The sequence below is a fragment of the Canis lupus genome, chromosome 27, assembly GCF_048164855.1.
Source record: "Canis lupus baileyi chromosome 27, mCanLup2.hap1, whole genome shotgun sequence".
NCBI classification, from domain to species: Eukaryota; Metazoa; Chordata; class Mammalia; order Carnivora; family Canidae; genus Canis; species Canis lupus.
The window spans coordinates 27,831,104-27,849,638 of NC_132864.1; the positions used below are offsets into that span (position 1 = coordinate 27,831,104).

Below are 18,535 nucleotides of genomic sequence, written 5' to 3' on the forward strand. Positions count from 1 at the left end.
ATGTCGGACCGGGGGTCTGAGAAAGGCAGAATGTTCTCCTTCCAAGTGGTCAAGAACAGGGAATTCCATGCGGACCCCTTGTTGATGCAGCTGCTGAGGGGACAGGGACAGAACGACTGTGTCTCTTCCTTCCTCAGAGAGGAGACGTGAGGAGGTGGGGCTGTGGCACCGCAGCTTAGCAAGCTGGAAACATGGGGGGGTAGGGGGGAGCTTTATAAAAGCCAAGTGTTGGGTCCCCAGTGATTTTAGATCCATTAGGAGGCAGTCTGGTAAATAAATGGAACAGGAGGGAGAGATTGCACTGAAAGGGGCGCAAGGTAGGCTCGGGTCTCTATGCTCAGGGCTCGACTGACCCTCAACACGGCAGCCGGGCACTCCAGGGCTCCGGGAGAGGCCAGAAGGTGCGCCTGGCCCCACTGCACAGTGCCGGCCCAAGAGCAGCACCCCAGCCTCCTCGGGTCTCCACTGCCCTGCCCAGCTGCCTAAACGTTTGCTTTCGCATCTGCACGATGTCTAAGCTCTCCCTCCTACTGTCCTACTGACCTGGAGTTCTTCTGTGCATGTGTCTGTCTCCCATGCGGGACTGTGTGCTGCTCTGATTCATCTCAGTGCCTTCGGGGAGACCAGAGAATGGAGCCTTGCTGCTCAACATCCCGAATGACAGGCTGGCCCCGCAAATGCAGACACTAAGTCTGAGATAAAACACTGAGGAAATCACCTCAGGAAACAAAGGAGCGCCCAGAAATATAACATTCTGCATGCATCCAACCGTGTATCCGGCCACCTCCCAATGCTGAGCAGCTCTAGAATGTAAGACAGGACCATGAGAAAAGTGCTGTGAGGTGTCTGAACACAGGGGAGCGGAAAAGGCAATGAGAGGTGAATGAAACGCTGCCCTAAACTGAAAAACTACCATCTCGAGTCAGAGGCTGATGACAAAATCCCTACTGAGTGCTTCTAGAAATACTATGGGTTGTCCATATTCTTCCCCTTGAAACAGAATTTTAAAAAAACCTCTGAGACTACTAAATAACCCGTCTTTAGTTTTCTGCTTAGCTTTTAAAGGCAGAAAATTATCTAAGAAAGCAAACGTAACAGGTTAACGTGGCATAGGTACATCTCAAGAACAAGAGTTTGGAGTGAAAAATTTACAAAAACCATGTTTTTCCTTTCTTGTTCCCAGAGTAGCAGAGCCAAACAGAATTCTTGAGAAAGTGGCAGAGAAGTAAGTGGTCCACAGTATGCTGAACCAGACGTGGCATCGGGGAAACAACCACTCAAGCACACAAGTGGCATTTTGTGATCAAATTTATTTTTTGTTTCAATTTCATTTACTTTGTTTTACTGTAATTTACACAAGAGACTGCCAAGTAAACTAGATATTTTACATTCACCACGCATTCCCTCAAATCTCCACAGTTGTTAGAAAAACATTAGAACCCGTGCACCGGGCATGGATTTCCATGGGCGCCCACACTCCCAACGATGCTACAGATGCCAGTGAGAGTTAAGTCCATTAAAGGAGAGGGCGAGACTCTTTATTTCACAAAATTAGCAATAGTCTTCCTTGCACCAAACATTTTGCAGACAATGATTATGCTTTGACAACACCTATCTTACAACAGCGCCCAGAGAGTAAACATCAGTCTTGATCCTGAGTACACGGAGGACGTATGCAGTGTGGGGTTCGGAGCCAAGGCTAATAGGGCATCATGGTGCGGCAGCGATCCTACACACCCTTGTCTGACTCACTGCCACCACCTCGGTGGAGCCACGGGGTGTGTGGGAAAACGGGGAGCAGGGCGGGCAAGGCTGTCAGCAAATCAGATTACAAATGTGATAGGACTACAGGGGCCGGCGTGTTGCAGGAGGGACGAGGGGTTCAACAAGACAGTTTGTGACGGGAAGGCTTCAACAAGATCACTCTGGCCAAGCTTCCAGGACTGACAGGAGAAAAACTGGATTCGGACAGAGAAAGCTGATAAAAATCATAACTCAGCTATGGTTCCTTTCTTAAAGAAGGAAGAAGAGAGACGAGGTGGCAGCGGCTGCTAACCAGCATGTTCATGACACTTACTCATGACAGGTTCCAATGGCATCCTACTAGAGAGCACCTACCAGTGGGTGGCACAGCACTGGCTCCTCAGTGTGGCCTCCTAGGCAAGCAGACCAGCCAGTGCTGGGTGCTGCAGCTTTAATTCCTCCCTGCTATCTCAAAAAGGCAGTGCCTCCCCCACAGGCTGTATTTTAATATGAAAAGAGCAAAAAAAAAAAAAAAAAAAGAAAAAAAGAAAGAAAGAAAAAAAAGTCATCACTATCTGTATTCTAGCGTGTAAGCTGTGAGGAATCTAGATCATTTGCATAGTTTCCAAGCTCTAATTTCAGAAAACAGTCATTTCAGAAACAAGACTCCATGGAAGTGCTCTACTTCCAAGTTTTCCTACAGCCTACGATGCTATGAATTTCTTCATCAATTTCTTTGTTTGCCTAACAGGAGCCTGAAAATTGTATAGTGTTTATTATAAATCACAAACTGTCATCTCCTTTTTTTTGCTAGGTTTGATGTAGAAAAATACTTGAAATTTAAAATACAAAAACCCAATAAAAATCAGAATTTTTTTTTAAAGGATTTTTCCCCCCTCAGGGCAAACAAGTAAAAATTGGCCAGTAACTATATTCTTTCCTAATAGACAGTGTCCAATTTGAATTTAAGATAATAACCATCCAGAAATAAATCGTTATAAATACATTCAGAGTTTACATTTCAGATTCATTGGAATACCAAAAGATTTTGAATAAATTTTTCTGTGGGAGTCTGTTTTTGGGACTAAAATAAAAATCTGTAAGAGACTGATTTAAAAGAACAGAAAAGTAATAAAAGGCTATATATATATATTGGTCCACAATTTGACATTTATGAAACATACCAGCTAGTATTACATTTGCAGTCAATTTGTCCAATAATGGTATTACTCTGATAATTATTAAAATCTGTTCCAGGTATATATATTGAAAATATTTTCTTTTGCATTCTTGCTGAAGATAGGTACAGTACTTTGGAGAAATTGTACTAATCCTTTCAGTATGTTTGTATGTACATATATACACAAGTGTGTGTATTCTGATCTGTAGCTCTACATGCGTTTTATATACAGCTACAGATATATACACACACAAACATATATACACACGTGGTTGGGAACCTGTGCGTGTGAGTACATCATCACAAGCACACGTCTGGGAAACGTCAACACTGCAAGACACTGGTCAGATTCTTCTTCACTCATCACTGGCTGCACTTGTTCCCCTCACTTGACCTTGATTACGTAACTGTAAGAAAAGTGAGAGACAGGGCAATGTGTTAAAACACAGAGACACACAAAAAATGTCGTTGTGCTACATACATTCTCCAGAAAAGGAAAAAAACCCCTCAATGTGGCAAAACTTTTGCCAGATAACGTACCCCAACTACTCCATTTTAAGAGTTTATTCTCTTGAAGATTTTGGTCTCACTAATGGCATAACATTTTGTTTCATCAGAGGGAAAATAAATTAATTGGAAGTGGAAATAAGTCACAGAATTAACTTAAAGTTAACAACTTAAAAAAAATTTTTTTTAATGAACATTATATTTAAAGAGCGGGCTCTGGAGGAATCCTAGCAGAGTTCCTTCATTCTTATTTGTACAACTGCTTGTGTTCACACCTGAATACCTCGTTTCTCCCCCATTCCATAATTGGAGAATAAAGAGCAGGGAGCACAACTGAGGGGGCAGTAAAGAACCATAGCAAGTGAGGAGTGTTCGGTCTTGTTCTTTTCCTCAATACACACTGCGGTGCAATAGCAACAACTGGTGGCAGTGGACCATCCCTCTGTGCTTACTCATGCTGGCTTTGGCATGTGGGGTAGATTCTGCGGCTCTTTTTCCCCTCGAGGAAAATCTCTTATCTGAGCATATAAATTTGTGTTAGGGAAATGAAGCCATAGAAATGTTTTATAGTAAAAACCAAGGTATATTTAGACATATTAAGGCTAACTGTAAAAGGTAACTGAAGATTCAACATGAAGGAAGGCATTGAGATGTTCAGAAAAAATTTCAACCACAATGAATCACTAAGGTTGGCCCTTCTGATATGGGATGAAGGATCTCTGTTTGGTTTGAAATGTTTTTATTTCTTTACTAACCATATATGGTCCTACTGAGAAACAGGTCAATTAACTGGCCATCAACGAAGAATCAGCTGGCTTCTAGGACACTGCGTGATGAATGAGCATGACTGGCAGTTGGTTTCTGGTTCTAACACTAACAACTAACTGGAGTTTACTAAATTCAACCTGTTCTACAGATAAAACTCTTACAGAATAAGAGCTTAGTGTCCCATGTCAATCTTTAAAATATGTATCTCTTTAAATTCTAAAAATTAAACCACATTTAACAGTCTCTGCTCAGCAAGTTAACTACCCGTTAACCAAAGGTATTGGTTTTTAAACATTCTTTTTACCCGGGTCTTCACTTACACAGTTTGATATTGTCTCTGACCCTACAGGGGACTCATCTAGACATCAGCAGCCGACGTGCCTCGGACGGAACCCTTCTTACGCATCTAAACGTAAAATAAAATCATGAGCTGCTGAAATCACAGACTCTAAATTGGGTTAGTAAGCGAGGGCAGAAAAAAGATCCAGAAAAGATTGTGAATGACTGCTGCCTATTCATAACCACATCCACACTGAGAATGACATTCTGAGGCTTCTCTAGCAATGCTGGTCTAAGGAAAATCCTGCAAGAGGCTTTTCTTACAACAGCACAAAAAATGTGTATCTATTCTTGAATCCAGGAAACAAAACCCTGCAGACTGATGATATGAAATTATCAAAGACAGCCAAGGGGTAAATGAACTGTTGTTCACCAATACAACGTGAGAAAATGCCCTGACAGTCTGACTTATATTTTCAGGTGTGGCCACCTTTGCTGCTTCTGACGCTGGAGTGTCTGAGAGGAGTTCTTTATGGGAAGTTCATTTAAAAGAGAAAGGACAAAAGGAAGAACAAGTGAGCATGGGAACGTATGAGAAACAATAAAGGACATAAAGATGCATCAGAAAGGACAGGCATTAGTAACAGTAGACTACAGACGATTTAAAGAAACTCAATGAGAAAATCAGAAAAGAATGGTCAGAAAAGGAACAGATATTGTAATAAACACATTTCTAGACCTCAACACTTCTCCCCGATCCCCAGAAGTGCCAGTTGTGAACAAATAGGCAGAGAGTTTACCCCCAGTACTTCCTTAGCATCTGAGTCTAACCCCTATTTCTCTTCAGGATTCCAGGTGGGGGCATTTCTGTCATGCCTAAGCTCTCAAGATGCTGCTCCTTTTCTCCAGGGCTAAAACCCCTTTGAAAGAAACCCAAATCTTAAAATATTTTCGAACTAAGAAGAGAATTACAATGTATCAAACTCTATCAACAGGACCTCAAGAAAAGGGGAAATCCCTGGGTGGTGGTGAATACTTAGAAGTCGTAAGCCTTGTCAAGAGGCAGGTGCTTTCTGGGTAGGCGCTTTGGCCTGCTACTGCCCAGAGTCTGAAGATGCTCACAAGTCAACTATTAGGGCTCAAAGCAGCAGCAATGTGTTGTGGAATAAAGCACTCCCCAATGACCCAAAGCAAAATAACTTAAATGAATTTTACGTTACAATGATCAGCAGAGAATGCTGTAACTGCCTTGAAATGTTTTTGAAATATTTAACAAACTCCCATGTATCCCAAACTCTGAACCAACAAAAGATTTCTACCAATGTCATGTGAGACAATCTGAGCCACGCAGGTACACCAATGACATCTTCTAATAAACGGGGCTTCTATGTAACTACTTGTGTAACTACTTGTCTACCTTATGGACGTGCATGGAGAAGCAAGGAGCTGAACCTGCAGGCCTGCGGCAAGAGATGGGAGAGAGCATCCCCACCTCCTGGTCAGGGCACTCACTGTGTTTATGCTGGGAATACTCTGTGCCCTGAGACTGAGGACCCGGGAGGGAAGGAAGGGTACTCTCCTGAGGGAAGAGGTCACAGCCAAGTTCTGTTCAAGGGGCCCAGAGATAGGCAGGGTTCAGAGCTCAAACTAGGGAGGGCTCCATCCGTCACCCTCCAACTATGACCTCTTTTCCTCATGCTATAGACAGTCCTCTTAGCATAAAAAGCAAAAGCAAAAGCAAACCTCCTTCTTCCAAGTTCAAATCAAGAAAAATAAGCATGTTTTGTTTTATCTCAGAACTGGTAAATCTTTTTTTGAAGATACCAAAGTTGTGCCATGAGTTTAGTATCAGAGAATGAGTATCATCATGCTGCCTTCTTTTCTATGTTTAGCTGAGCCTAGCTGTTCAGAGGGGCTGGAGACAGCTGGCAGGTCTCTGGAGCCTAGACCACCTAGAGGGAGCAGAACAAAGCAAGGCAGGGGAGAAGGGACTAGCACTGGGTAGGAGTACGGTGTTTTGAGAAGGGCATTCTCAAAGCACTCCTGAAAAGGGAGAGACAGAAGTGGGAGAAGGGGCACGGGGAAAAAAAGGAGGAAGTACCCACGACTTACTCTTGCTGGTTTAAATATTAGGGGCCAGCCTAAAACTAAAGGGGTGAAGGAGAGTCCTCCATGCTTGCCATTCTATCACCACACTTCCAAGATCCAGAACTCAGAATCATACCATTAATATGAGAAACAGAGGTCAAAGAGGCTTCTATTGTCTGGCCTAGAAACCAAACTCCAATTTATAATGTTGTCTCCATGGTAAAACATATCCCAAATTCCAAAAAATCAACTTAAAAACTTTTGGAACAAAATCCATTCATAAGTTGGAGACTGCCGAAAGTTTACTTTCTGTATAAGATAAGGTTAAAACATTTTATTGCCTTATAAAGAAAATACGTCCTAGTTCTCTCAGAAGGTTTGTATAAAGCTAATTAGAAGCAGATCTGCCGTAATCACCAAAAGTAAGCAATTTTAAACACAGATTCTTTATGATGCCGTGTGCCAGACAAATAGGTTTCCTTCTGTGCCAAAGAACCTGATTTGCTGCCATTCTCCTGTGATTAAGTGGAGGTCCTGCCTCACACACAGGCGTTTGTCAAATACTCCCGCCTGCACGACTTCCAAAACTGGGACTGCTGGCGGGATTCTGGATGACTGCATGGAAACCACTAGCCTATCCCGGACATTCTTTGGGTTCACTTCCCCCCAGGAGGGCCTTACTTTCAACTGAAAAGCAGTGTAGCCCAGAGCAAAAGCAAAACCAGACACTAAGAGGAACCAGACACTAAGAGGAAGTGGGAAGAATCCATCCCTAGCAGAAAGGGGGCGCTCACAAGATGCAGGGCGGGAACTGGGGTAGGCTTTAACTGTGAAACAGGGCATGCGGATCCCTGGCCCAGGCATTACCTCAGTTCCTGCCTAAAGCTTAAGAAGAGCTAAGGAGGGCAGCCTAGGTGGCTCAGCGGTTTAGCACAGCCTTCAGCCTAGGGTGTGATCCTGGAGACCCAGGATCGAGTCCCACGTTCCTCTGCCTCTCTCCCTGTGTGTCTCTCATGATTAAATAAATAAAATCTTAAAAAAAAAAAAAAAAAAAAAAAGAAGAGCTAAGGATTCAGTGCTAGCTGTGGGAGGGAAGCTGTGATAATATGGCTAGGCTTCTCTACCTAAGAGGGAAGTAGGACTTACAGTACCAGCATCAGTAACTGAACAGTGACAACAAAATGAGCCAAAAGGCTATTTAGTCTGATAAAGTGAGTGCCTAAAAGGACTGTGAACCAGGTACCATCACAGAGAACTAATGCGTGACAAAGAATATGAAACCATTGGGCATTTAACAGGTAACCAACTCTACATCAGTAAAGCTCTAGGCTACTTTCATAGAAGCTGCTCAAGAAAAGAGAATGAGAACATGTGAAGGGATGTTAGTGTCTAGGAAGCCTGATTTTGAGGAGGGTAATTATTTAAAAAAGCTCTTAAAGACCCTCTTCTTATTCCTAAGTCTACACTTACTGTAAGCATGCACACAGTTTTAGAAAGGAGAAATGAGAGAATTCCCACAAATGGCGAAGTCTTACTGTCTCTAGTTCTTTCTGAGTTTCATCCTCCATTCTCCTAATGTCTTCCATTGTCAGATCAATCCACTTGTCAATCCAACAAAAAAGTTGGCGATGAAAGTTTGTAAATATCCTTTTTTCTTGCTATTAAAACAAAGAAGAAAAGTAGTGTAAGACAGCAAAAATCTAAGGTTAATAACATATTAACTTTCTACATTCCAATAACCCATGCAATCTACATATACTTGGTTTGAAAAGATCACTTTGTCAATTAGTGGAAATCTTAGTTCCATCCCATTATCATTCTGTAAAACAAAATAAAAAGAAAAACCTCCCTGTGAAATGTGAAACAATCTTTTCTTTGTAAAGGTAGCACAATTTATTAGGAACTGAAAAAAATGTGGTGCACACATTCTATTCCAACATAAACTCCTGCTAGATCTGGTCTATTTTTACTTTTTTCTAAATCTCAGTGACCAAAGGTCAACTCGATTTCTTCTACTATAAAACTATACACAGTCATTCTTAATGTCTCTGCAATTCAAAGGAATACTGAGGTTGAATATGATGTGTACTGAAACAAAAGAATCCGGAGTTCTATGGAATAAGATGCTTACTTAAATCAAGAATTATTACATACTCTCCATCAATTTTTATACTCCCGTCTTACTGTCACTATATACACACACACATATACATAACCATGTAAATAAATGAGTGGTTTTAATTGCTGCATTATTTAAATTTTACTAAACTTTCCCCAAAAGAGAGAAAAGACACTAAACAGTAAGTACTTTAATACTTTTGGACAATCTTCAAATCTAAAATTTTTTTCCAAGAACAGAAGGGACTTCATCAATTACACGTGTGACGAACTAGATTGTTAATCTATTACTATGATCCAAGAGGAAGGAAGGAAGCCAATATTTACAGAGTGCCTACCGTGGGCCAGCTGCAAGCAGGCCCAAGAGTAATCACAGTTTCCAGAACATTAGGACCCTTTTAAAAAAAAATGTCAGAGCAGTTCCAGCTTAAAAGTAGAAAAGTTATGGTGGAACAGACATGAGCAGTTGTGGGTTCAGAGATGTCCCAGGGGCTTCTTTATAATGACGACAGAAAAAAACAGTCACATCACAGGAGAAGGAGACACCGAAAAAACCCTCCATATTTCCTATGTGTTTACAACATGCGTATCCATTTCTACAGCTCTTTCTAGATCAAACTGTCCATGTTACTTTCACTTTAATAAAGAAGACATAAAAAAGAAGTAATCAGAATCTGGATCCTCAGGTTCTGCCGCCCTAGGTTCAGAATATAACTATTCTCAGTAAGGACCTCTAAAGAAAACAAAGTGTTAAAGTTTATGTCAAGAGAGGAATGCGTGGAGGGGGTGAGTGGGTGACCAGCTGGGCTTCCTTCAGCAAGGAAGGCCTGGCCTCTCCCTCCAGCCAATGCCAGGATACCAGGTCCTCTGGGGGACATGCTGTATATGGAAAGGGCTCTCTACGGAACAGCTGGGCAAACCATTGGGAAAGCACTCTGAACAAAAAACTCCTACACTCTTCTCAAAAGAAAGCCCTTTAAAACCTGCTGGCATCTGTCTTTGCTGTTTCTAGGGAGAAAAAAAGAAAGGCAGAGAGGAATTATACAGGGACAATACCTTTTACCTAATAAATGAGAAAAAGCAATGGTAACAAAATCTCCCATTAATAAGCTACCTAAATTTAAGTCACTGCATTTTGAACAGCCTTTACCTTCTGAATGAAGTTTTCTACTTTGCTTTGCAGTCCCCACCACTTGAATTTGATGGTCACCAGCTTATAGGCACACATCTGAGGACAGTCAGGGTTGTTGGCCAGCTCCTTCTAGATGAAGAAAATTGAAAAGGAGAAATCGTGACTTTAAATATTTATGTTCTGATGAAAACTGACTGCCGTGTAACGACATCACAGACATACATGAGGAAAAGTACAATCTCATATGCGTTTAATTTGGGTATCTGGAAATTCAAAATCATTTTAGCAAGAGCAGTGGTATTCCCCTGCTACAAACCCTCCTTCCACAGACTAAGTTACTTCCTGGCTCTACAGTTTAATAGGTGCATTGTTCGGCCTTACATTACACTGTTCAGATTTCATATTAAATACCAAATGCTATCCCCATCGCATCAACAACAAGCTTGGATACGTCAGGGTTCTCCTAACACCATTAGTACACTCCCACCATGGATGTGTTGACGCACACTGAAGAGCAAAGTGTACTAGTTGTCTGTGTCTTCTAACACTGGCACGGGGAGTGGTAGTGTTTATTAACTGAAGTATTTTCCCTGCAAGGGAGATCTGAAAAGGGATGCAACAAGCAGCAGAAACCATCTCCAATGACTGAGTGTTTGAAGGCAGTCCCATGCATCCGGACTTGAATTTCTACAAATGATCCTACCTCATAGTCTAAATGGCAGAGTCGGAATCAAACCAAGAGATGTTATGGTCAAAAAAAAAGGGGGGGGGGAGGGAGAGAGGTTGAGGGCTATCTGGATTAAAAGAGACTAAAGAAGTAAAATATGTCTATAATGTCCTTTCAGAAAACAATATTAAAAAGCAATTAGAATTTGAAACACCTCAGATTACGTCAACCTAGGTTCAGCCAAAAAACTTTTAAACACACATTTGTGTACAGAGAGGGGGAGAGGGAAGGAGAAAAGAGAAGAGGGGGACAGTGAAACACTAACAACTGGTAAATCCAGGAGGAGATGGCTTGTTCTATTCTTTCAGTTTTTTTGGCTAACTTTGAAATTTTCATTTGTAAAAACTGGGCAGGGGGTTGCGACTGACGGTATTACTGTCCATTTCTGTGAAACTTAATATAGGTTTCTGCCTTGGGAAGTTCAGTGTACTACACCATATTTATTTTGGAGGAAGGGTTAAGGAGGGGGTGAACTAGGAGCTTCACATGGGTCGTCTAAGGTGCATGTGCAGGAGACTGAAACCCTCCTGGGCTGACCCAGGATAGGCTCATGCCATGAGCAAAAGCAGACATGGGCCTGCCTCTGGAGCTTATGGTTGCATGCAAAGCAGGTACATAGCAAAGGATCACGGACCATGGAAGCAGACTGCAGGCAGGATCTGGGGAAAGGGCCATTCTGTAAACTCTCAGCCCCAGGGCTGGTGTACTTAGAAGATGAAAGCTACCTCTCAGGACCCTTGTGGGGACTCAGCAAAACAGTGTGAGCCTCGTGCTTAATACATACTACTTCCCCCTCTCCTTTATTCTTTCGTAGAGCAGGAATTACCAGTTTGAATTTGCAGAACAATTTTAAATAAAACTATTAAGAGTACAAAGTCATGTGCAACACTATGGGGGTATTTTTTAGAAAAGATTATCTTTAAAAAAATAAAGCAGATTTCTAACAAGGGTTCTTCCCCCTTCTTCACCACTGTTCTCAGTTTCAGTGCACACTCAAGACACTGAAATGCCAGCATCAGTCACACTGTGTGCCACCATCCCTTCTTATCAGCTGCAACTGATTCGCACATTCTCCTTTCAGTGAGTTGTTCGTGGCAAATATTCATTCCATTCAGCCATATTCACATATTCACATATTCAAATATTCAATGTACATTCAAAAAATGATGAATTTCTAGGTTGTATTCTAAAACCTCAAAATTATTCATTTGTGCAATCATAGCATGAGACCACATTTCCCCCCCAATCCTCAATAATTTCAAGTGAATTCTAAAGACAGGATAGATGAAAAAATTATTGGTATTATTAATGACTTCAAGTTCTATAGAGTCCTATATGATTGATCAACTTTTCTCAGAATTTCTCTTCTGCCGTAACATTTCATCCTATTAATGAGCTAGTACGTGGATTAATCAATGGGGTACCACCATAAGCATTTAAATGAAAACATTATATATACCACAAACTGTCCTTGTACAGGTTGAGTTCTATGGCAACCCAAGAACTTGGTTAGCTGAGCTCTATTTTCCCTCCCATAAAACAGAGTACTAACATTAAAATTCAGCATGGATGTGTACGTACACAGCCACAAATACACAATCTCATACGAACAAGTTTAACTCAGTATTAACAGGGCGCCATTTAGGGATGCTTGGGTAGCTCAGCAGTTGAGCATCTGCCTTCGGCTCAGGGTGTGATCCTGGCATCCTGGGGATCGAGTCCCACATCGGGCTCCCTGCAAAGAGCCTGCTTCTCCCTCTATGTCTCTGCCTCTCTTTCTGTGTCTCTCATGAATAAATAAATAAAACCTTAACAAAAAAAAGGGGGTGCTATTTACAACCCTATCTGTGCTAGGTGTTGTAAGAGAACACAAAAGTGGCTAGTAGAGAGAAGAGAGTAATTACATGTGTATAAATAACAATTAAACTACTATCCTTGGTGCTAATGATCTCTACCAGAAGGGATACCCTTCTGTTGCTATGGCCTTGGCCTGAAACATTTGCAATTCCTCCTCCCTCTCCCTGACCTGCAGCCCCACGCACTTCAGCTGGGCTCCTATGTGTGGAAGTAGCCAGTCAGCCTTCCACAGGACACAACTAGCTTCTGAGTGCCCAGTCTCACTGAAATTTTCATAAGACTCGTCTTTCAGATTTTTTTCAATAAGCCATGAGCCAGTGTTGAGGTACTCTCTAATCCAGTGAGTGTCACTGAAAACTTTCATATGAAACACAATTTGTGTATGTGAAAAATACAGTTCTTAAAATTGTAAGATACACCTGCTAAATAGTAGTGTTGGACTAGGAGTAAGGGCACATGGGCTGCAGTTCCCACTATGCAAAATAACTTCTTATGTAAGGTGGGTAGGATCCTTAACCTCTCCGGGTCTTACTTCTCTGTCAGTAAAAGGAAAAGCTGGGCTCAACTTTTTATCCTCCACTGAAGTGATACTAAAAGCAAGGATGAGTGAACTTAGTTCATCCAAGGTCAGGGATGGCCCAGGGCTACAGGTGGTATAAGTACATGTCCTTGACATGTGATGGCTTGTCTTAGTATTTCCTTTAATTTTGCACTTTATTCTATAATGGGCTTAGTGCAACATCCTCCTGCCCATGCACTTAGACTAAATTTCCTTCCCTGGCGGAGAACCTCTGATACACCACTGATTAGCCCTAGGATACCTTCCAGATGGAACATTCTATGGTCCTATTAATTATGGGCTGCTGATAGCTTTGTTCTGAAACTCCAAATCACTGGACACCTTGTGCTAAACAAAAACCCTGGGCATTTCCAGAATACCTACTCCCCAGAATTCTACCATTTTATAAAAACAGCAGGATGAAGCATGGTTCTAATTAAAGAGTAAGATAAATTTAATATAAATATGCCCATACCACACTTGGACTCCAAGAGTAGAGCATACATACATGACTTCAAAAATTACCTAAGTTTGTTTCTCACATTCTTTCTAGTGACTCTGACAGTCTGTTCAAATCAATTAAGGTAATACTGGTAATTTATAAACTAACACTGATCTATAAAATTTAGTTTAAGTGATGGGTCAAAATGAACCTGTTCTCTGAACCATCTTCCCAAGATCCCAAAAGTATACTCTAGTCTCATTGGCTTTTTGTTTTCCATACAACTTACAAGTAATTATTAAGAAAAAAAAATTCAAGGAATATGTACCAATTAAAAAACAAGCAAATGAAGAGCCTGCTGCCTTTATTTCTTGGCCCAGTTCTCTACAGTATTGACACCTCACAGCATGAGGCACAGAGGTGACTTACAGAAACATAATCTCAAATAACCACTGGAGAAAGCTGAGACCACAGAAGCTATGTATTTTTTCTTCAAATATTAATATATATGTGATATTTAAGATTTCACTCAGTTCTGCTTCTCCTCTGCCTATGTCTCTGCCTCTGGTCTCTCAAGAATAAATAAATAAAATCTTAAAAAAAAGATTTAATTCAGTTTATAAAATGACTCATGCAATTCGCCTTTTAATTTGAGCTATGTATGGCCTTAAGACTAGTGGTTAAAATAAAATATGGCTTAAAAATTCTCCACACTTTGGGGCTGGCTTGGTCGGAAGAGCGTGTGACTCTTGGTCTTTATTTAGGATGTAGAGTTTGAGCCCCATGTTGGGTGTGGAAATCATTTAAATAAACTTTTTTTTTTTAAGATTTATTTATTTATGATAGAGAGGCAGGACACAGGAGGAGGGAAAAGCAGGCTCCATGCCGGGAGCCCAACGCGGGACTCGATCCTGGGACTCCAGGATCGCGTTCTGGGCCAAAGGCAGGCGCCAAACCGCTGAGCCACCCAGGGATCCCCTAAATAAACTTTTAAATAGAATGCCTAGATGTGATTAAGTAAAAGGTGAAACAATACTTTTGGCACCACCTTCTTGGGGTGGAATCTAACCCCAAGTCATTAAAGTCTTAAAGCTGTTCATTTTCTTTGTATACCACATATCCTTTAACCTGGTAATCCCACTTTCAGAAATGTATCCCAGTTCATCAGGTAAGGAAACACTATATTCATAATTGCAAAAATGTGGACTTAATGGTGAAGTACTTTGTAAGCCTTCCAAACAATGGGCTACTATGCATACAGCCATTAAAACCCATGTTTTCAAAGAATACCTAATCATGTAAAAAAAAAAAAAAAGCATAATATGAAAAGAAACAGGTATCTATCTGTGCATGGTATAAACACTTAGTAACAAAACTACATAAAAATCAGGAAATATCCCTAATAGCAAAAATTAAGTGGTGACACTGTAATTGGTTTTTACTTCCTCTGTGTACAATTCTTTTTTTTTTTTTTTTTAAGTTTATTTATTTATTCATGAGAGACAGAGAGACAGACAGACAGGCAAAGACACAGGCAGAGGGAGAAGCAGGCTCCATGTAGGGAGCCTGACATGGGACTCGATCCTGAGTCCCCAGGATCAGGTCCCGGGCTGAAAGTGGCACTAAACCACTGAGCCACCACCCAGGCTGTCCCAATTCTTTATTTTCAAAACCTAACAAACATATATCATTTTATAATCAGAAAAGTCCATATATTTCAGAAATACATGACAGGAGTTTTTGCCCTAAGCTGAGTATTTTAGGACAAAAAATTACTTTGCCTTAAATTATCTGGGTACTACTTCACATCTTCATTCTTCTTTGACTGTAAAGAATCTAAATGTTCTCCTGCTTCTTTTCATTTTGATGTTTAATAAAAGCTAAACAAAATCAAGCTAAAAGCTAAATTAAGATCTTAAATACATAACTTTAGTCTACTCCATACTACATTTTCCTAATCTTAAACTTCTGAAGTGAAAGTGAGCTACATGTGCCAAGCATAAAATATGATATACTCTTCAGTTATTAGATTCTTGTGAAAAAATGTGTAACTTTAAAAATGTGAACAATCTCAATGGGGCAAGTATTTGGGACTCCACATTCTGAGGAATGTTCTAGGATCCAAAGAACCCAAAGGAGTTCCAACTTGTCTGCCCAGCTCTCAGGAGGCTCAATGGGGCAGAGCAAAGCTTCTTCTCTAGCCTTAAACAATACAAATCTTTTCCTGCTCTTTCCTTTTCATCAGGTTAAAAAAAAAAAAAACCCAGGTAAATAAAGCCAAAATCCAAATTCGGATCATTCATACATAATTCCACCATAACCCAAACTTAACATTCCCTAACCTAAAGCAAAACAGGATTCACTCTTTTCTATATCTAGAAGTAAACACAATTTGGCTGATAAATAGGAGTTGCACAGAGATTAAAGCATGAAAATTTAAAAGAAAAACTGAAAATAAAAGGTAAAAGCTGGATGGTCACCAAAAGACAAGAACAATTAAGAGTTTTATAAAATGAAAACCCTAAGCTAACCGAAGAACCCCAAATTATGACTCATCTCTACATAATTTAAATTTCATCTGTAAAAGAGCAAGCACAAGCTAGTTGCAAAAACGTTTCCAAAATTGTATTTAGTTCTGTGTATTCACTGAATTCCTTACATTTCATGTTTCTAACCATAAATGAAACCCCCATACTCAAATTGTGTTTTTAATTTAACAACGCATATTAGGTTACTCTGAGGTATGTGGATTAGGCCTGAGGGAGAGTAATGTATACTGGAGCCACGCAACAGAACTAAACAAAACACAGCGTGTTTGACTGTAATGGTGAGCAATCAGGCCACGTTATCCACAAGAACTAGTTTCTTGTATCTGTGACAAATAAATATAAACAAATGTAAAAGACAATTAGAAAAAAACAAAACAAAATGAACCCAAAGGCATTTTGGAAACGCATTTTCTGAAAATGTGGTCCTCTTGTAGTTCCACGCTACATGTTAAGTCCACACACTTTCCTACTTAAAATGCATTGGGATGGAGATGGAATTGGTATGCGCTACAGTTAATCAGAGTTAATACTTTGGAAGGACACAGCAGTTTCTAGTAGGCTCACACTGCCTCCATATTTTCATTTGTCAATTTTAGGCAATCTGAATGCTCAATTTCAGCTGTTGATTTCATAATGTAAGTTTCCAATCCAGATTTCACTAAGAAAGTTAAAAATAAATGCACTGCTGGGGCTGTTGCCAGTGCATGCATCAGTAAATATCAACAGAAGATTACAGAATATATGTGAAGTATGTGTACAGAAATTTCAAGCAAAACCCGAATTCCCCACTCAGCCATACTACCATTCCCTCAATTTTGTTTAGATTTTGGTAGCCATTTGGACAGATCTATAGTGGTACATGGCATGTTCAACATTTGGATGCTTTTTTGTTTGTTTGTTTGTTTGTTTGTTTAAAGCAGTTAACTTGAATCCAGCAAATACTTAACTAAGCCTCTCCTAGGAACAAACCTTTGTGCTCGCCAGTGCCCCATATTAAGTAGGTCAGACACAGAGCCTATGGCTGAAAACCCAGTAACAGGGGACAAAGGAGGTGGGGGGAGGAAGACAGGGTGAACACATAACCCACTACTCTGATGTGAGACACACAAAGTACCACGAGAAAGGTCACCAAATAAGGACTTCAGTAGGATTCAGAGGTGGAAGATTCCTATCTGACTGGGCAAATAGGAAATGTTAAATGGAGTAAGTAAATGTGAAATCAAAGTTCAAAAGATTAAACCAATCACAGATTAAACTAATTTCATGAAAATAGGCAAAATAAAAATAAGACAGGAAAGCTTATGTCCTGTGGCAGGATAATCAGTCACATTTTCCATGTCTCCAAACTTCATATTTTTGTAGCTCACACCCATTTTACTAATCAGAACTATGACCTATGTGCTTCATGCTTGTGTCCAATTACTCCAGGAATGACACTATGTACAAGTGAAACCACAGGCTCACCCTTCAGATAATACTCATGAAGAAAACATCGTCTCTGACAGCGTCAGTAAGAACTCTGCAAGGGGCCCATCCTGTCAAATCACCTCTCGAACTCAAGTAAGACACTCCATCTGTCCACGCCTGAATCCTCTGCTGCCTGAGAACACAGGCATTCAGTATCCAAGATAAGGTGAGAACTAATCATGTATCACTCCTGGGGCACTTGGCTTTTTGAAGACATGGAACAGCTTTTTTGGTGTCCTCTGTAGGTGTTGGATAATTCATACGTACTGTTACTTTTTTTTTTTTTTAAGATTTTTATTTATTTATTTATTCATGAGAGATGGGGATGCGGGGGGAGGGCAGAGACACAGGCAGAGGGAGAAGCAGGCTCCATGCGGGGAGCCTGACATGGGATCTGATCCCGGGATTCCAGGATCATACCCTGGGCTGAAGGCGGCGCTAAACCGCTGAGCTACCCGGGCTGCCCTATTTTTTACGATACATTAAAAACCTAGTTTCCAAACCAGATGCTCAACAAACACACACACAAAAAAGCCATGTTTTAGGGTCTGTTTTATTATACATTATCCACAACATGGTCTAACCAGAAACTAATTATTAAGTCTCTTTATGTCACCCACTATAGGTTTTTGAAAGTGAGATTATAAGGAGGGAACATGTTTTAAATGTCTTCACAGCTTTCCTGGTACTCACAGCCATGTCTAGATGAAGACAGGTGAGCACCTTCAGTCTGTCTCCTTGGGGAGCTATCAGTGCTCACCAGCCTCTTGAAGACTCTCTGGGCTGCTTTCTTGCCAGCCTCTATCTCAAAGAGATTTCCACAATTGAGATGTAACTTCTCCCTCAGCCCCACTTCTATTTTTCCCCATCTCTGGCCAACAGGACCTTGAGGTATCTTTACTTCAGGCCACTGACAAGCAAGGCTCCCACTTTCTTTCCACAGATGTGAGGCAGAACGGAGCCTTTCTCTTCCTGGGCAGGGAACAAATAAGCATTCCTATAATCCACAAAGATGGCTGTCCTCCACTAGCTTGAAGGATCCAGAATAGCCTCTCTGGTAATTCTAAAATGAATCCAAAGTAGGAGTGAGCAGGTAAACAGCATGACATAATGTTGCAA

At 40.8% G+C, this 18,535-nt stretch overlaps 1 protein-coding gene across 5 annotated transcripts in view; it reads right to left on the reverse strand.

The window, feature by feature from the left end:
- Positions 1-1,290: 1,290 nt before the first annotated feature.
- PITPNB (phosphatidylinositol transfer protein beta) overlaps positions 1,291-18,535 on the reverse strand; it is a 64,733-nt gene continuing 47,488 nt past the window's right edge. For 2 of the 5 annotated variants that reach the window (XR_012019418.1, XM_072803066.1), the window contains 4 exons: positions 9,834-9,944; positions 8,101-8,223; positions 4,519-4,604; positions 1,291-3,330 (listed from right to left, as the gene is read on the reverse strand). Coding sequence is in view for 3 of the 5 variants with exons in the window: in XM_072803066.1 (XP_072659167.1) it covers positions 4,557-4,604; positions 8,101-8,223; positions 9,834-9,944 (282 nt within the window). In the remaining 2 variants the exon portion in view is untranslated. Of the gene's footprint in view, positions 3,331-4,518; positions 4,605-8,100; positions 8,224-9,833; positions 9,945-14,860; positions 18,480-18,535 lie in introns of those variants that run through there. The other 3 variants (XR_012019419.1, XM_072803065.1, XM_072803067.1) reach the window with 2 other exon arrangements.